We start from the raw sequence: 1,819 nt of genomic DNA, 5'->3' as shown, positions 1-1,819 counted from the left end.
ACACACACACACACACAAACTCTCACACACACACACACACACACACACACACACACACACACACACACACACACACACACACACACACACACACACACACACTCACTGACTCTCTGTTTCTCTTCAGATGCCCAACATGATGGAGCTCAGCCTCAGTAAGTGATCCAGTTCATCAGGAACCAGAACCCTGAGGTTCAACAGGAACCAGAACCCTGAGGATCCCTGAGGTTCAACAGGAACCAGAACCCGGAGGTTCTCCTGGATCTGGTTCCTGATCAGACTCATTGTGTTTATCTCTAAATGGTAAAGCACTCTGATCCTGATCCCAATGTCTCCTCAGACCCCCGGATCAGCGACTCCCCCTTGTTTGGACCGGTGGTCCCCATGAGTTCGGACCTCCAGGACCGGGGGGGGCTCTGTAACGGCCTGCAGGACCTGAACCCCCCCCCCGCACCCATGATGGAGGCCAGCAGCATGGGCCAGAACCACCAAACCTGCAAATACGACCTGCTGAGCAGCGTCCCATGTGAGTCCTGGGAGGGGGGTCTCAGGTCCAGAACCTGGTCTTGTTTGTGTGATCCTCCAGTGACAGACCTGGATCTGATAGCCCAGAACCTGGTCTTGTTTGTGTGTTCTTGCAGTGACAGACCTGGATCTGAAGGTCCAGTACCGGGGCCGGACGGCGGCCTCCTTGCTGGTCTCCAACCCTCAGGGCTGTCGGCTGTACGCGGGTCACCTGGAGCCCAGTCCCGACCAGGTGGAGCTGTTCGGGCCCGTCACCTTGCAGCAGGTCCAGTTCCCTGGGACCTCCGAGATCCAGAACCAGAAGCAGAAGTTCTACACCGACGCCCTCCTGGACGTCATGGACCGAGGCCTGATCCTGGAGCTCTGGGAGCAGGACCTCTACGCAGTCCGGCTCTGCCAGTGCAAGGTGTTCTGGTCCGTGCCCGGGACCTCCGAACCCGGACCCCCCAACCCTCTGGAGCGCGAGAAGAAGGTCCGGGTCTTCAGCCTCAATGACTTCTTGCAAGGTAGGTTGAAGAACCCCTGAAGCGGTCCAGACCTCTACCCCCTTCAGCTGGTCTTAAACCTGTTTCTGTACCCAGGCTTGATCCTGTTCCAGAGGGGCGAGACTCCGAACCCGCCCCCATTTGAGGTTTACTTCTGCTTCGGTGAGGACTGGCCCGACAAGAAACCCAAAGAGAAGAAACTGATCATCGTCCAGGTCTGTTCCTCTTCCTTTGGGGGGCTCTTCAGTACCACATAGTGACTGAGACCTCTTTAACATGCTTCTGGTCCTGGTCTTCAGGTGGTCCCCGTGGTGGCTCAGATCCTCACAGAGATGTAAACCTGTTTAACATGCTTCTGGTCCTGGTCCTCAGGTGGTCCCAGTGGTGGCCCGGATCCTCACGGAGATGTTCTCTGGGGAACTCAGCTGGTCTACAGACAGCATCCGGCTCCAGATCTCCAACCCAGACGTGAAGGACCGGACTGTGGAGCAGTTCAAAGAGCTGCAGAGGCTCCTGCAGAGCCAGCACATCCAGGGGCCCTGGACCCCCAGCGTGCCCTAGACCTGGACCCCTGCCCTCTCCTGAAACCTTCTCCTGAACCAGGACCCCTGACCTCTCCTGAACCAGGACCCCTGCCCTCTCCTGAACCCTTCTCCTGAACCAGGACCCCTGCCCTCTCCTGAACCAGGACCCCTGCCCTCTCCTGAACCCTCTCCTGAACCAGGACCCCTGCCCTCTCCTGAACCCTCTCCTGAATCAGGACCCCTGCCCTCTCCTGAACCAGGACCCCTGCCCTCTCCTGAACCCTC

At 58.3% G+C, this 1,819-nt stretch overlaps 1 protein-coding gene across 1 annotated transcript; it reads left to right on the top strand.

Moving 5' to 3' along the window:
* Positions 1 to 76: 76 nt before the first annotated feature.
* On the top strand, positions 77 to 1,813 carry LOC104962668 (interferon regulatory factor 5-like). The gene is made up of 5 exons (XM_010791121.1): positions 77 to 155; positions 341 to 526; positions 642 to 1,031; positions 1,107 to 1,225; positions 1,383 to 1,813. The coding sequence occupies exons 1-5, from the start codon at positions 128 to 130 to the stop codon at positions 1,569 to 1,571; spliced, it is 912 nt and encodes a 303-aa protein (XP_010789423.1). The 5' UTR covers positions 77 to 127; the 3' UTR covers positions 1,572 to 1,813.
* Positions 1,814 to 1,819: the final 6 nt, after the last annotated feature.

The sequence above is a fragment of the Notothenia coriiceps genome, unplaced genomic scaffold (assembly GCF_000735185.1).
Source record: "Notothenia coriiceps isolate Sejong01 unplaced genomic scaffold, NC01 NC01_scaffold00035237, whole genome shotgun sequence".
Lineage (NCBI taxonomy): Eukaryota > Metazoa > Chordata > Actinopteri > Perciformes > Nototheniidae > Notothenia > Notothenia coriiceps.
This window is presented reverse-complemented; position numbering and strand designations above follow the sequence as displayed.

What these genes read in the sequence shown, in the direction of transcription:
- LOC104962668 (XM_010791121.1), top strand. Translation starts at nt 128, where the DNA reads ATGCCCAACATGATGGAGCTCAGCCTCA. An exon ending in CCTGCTGAGCAGCGTCCCAT is followed by an intron (nt 527 to 641) that starts GTGAGTCCTGGG and finishes GTGTTCTTGCAG; the next exon opens with TGACAGACCTGGATCTGAAG. An exon ending in AGAAACTGATCATCGTCCAG is followed by an intron (nt 1,226 to 1,382) that starts GTCTGTTCCTCT and finishes CCTGGTCCTCAG; the next exon opens with GTGGTCCCAGTGGTGGCCCG.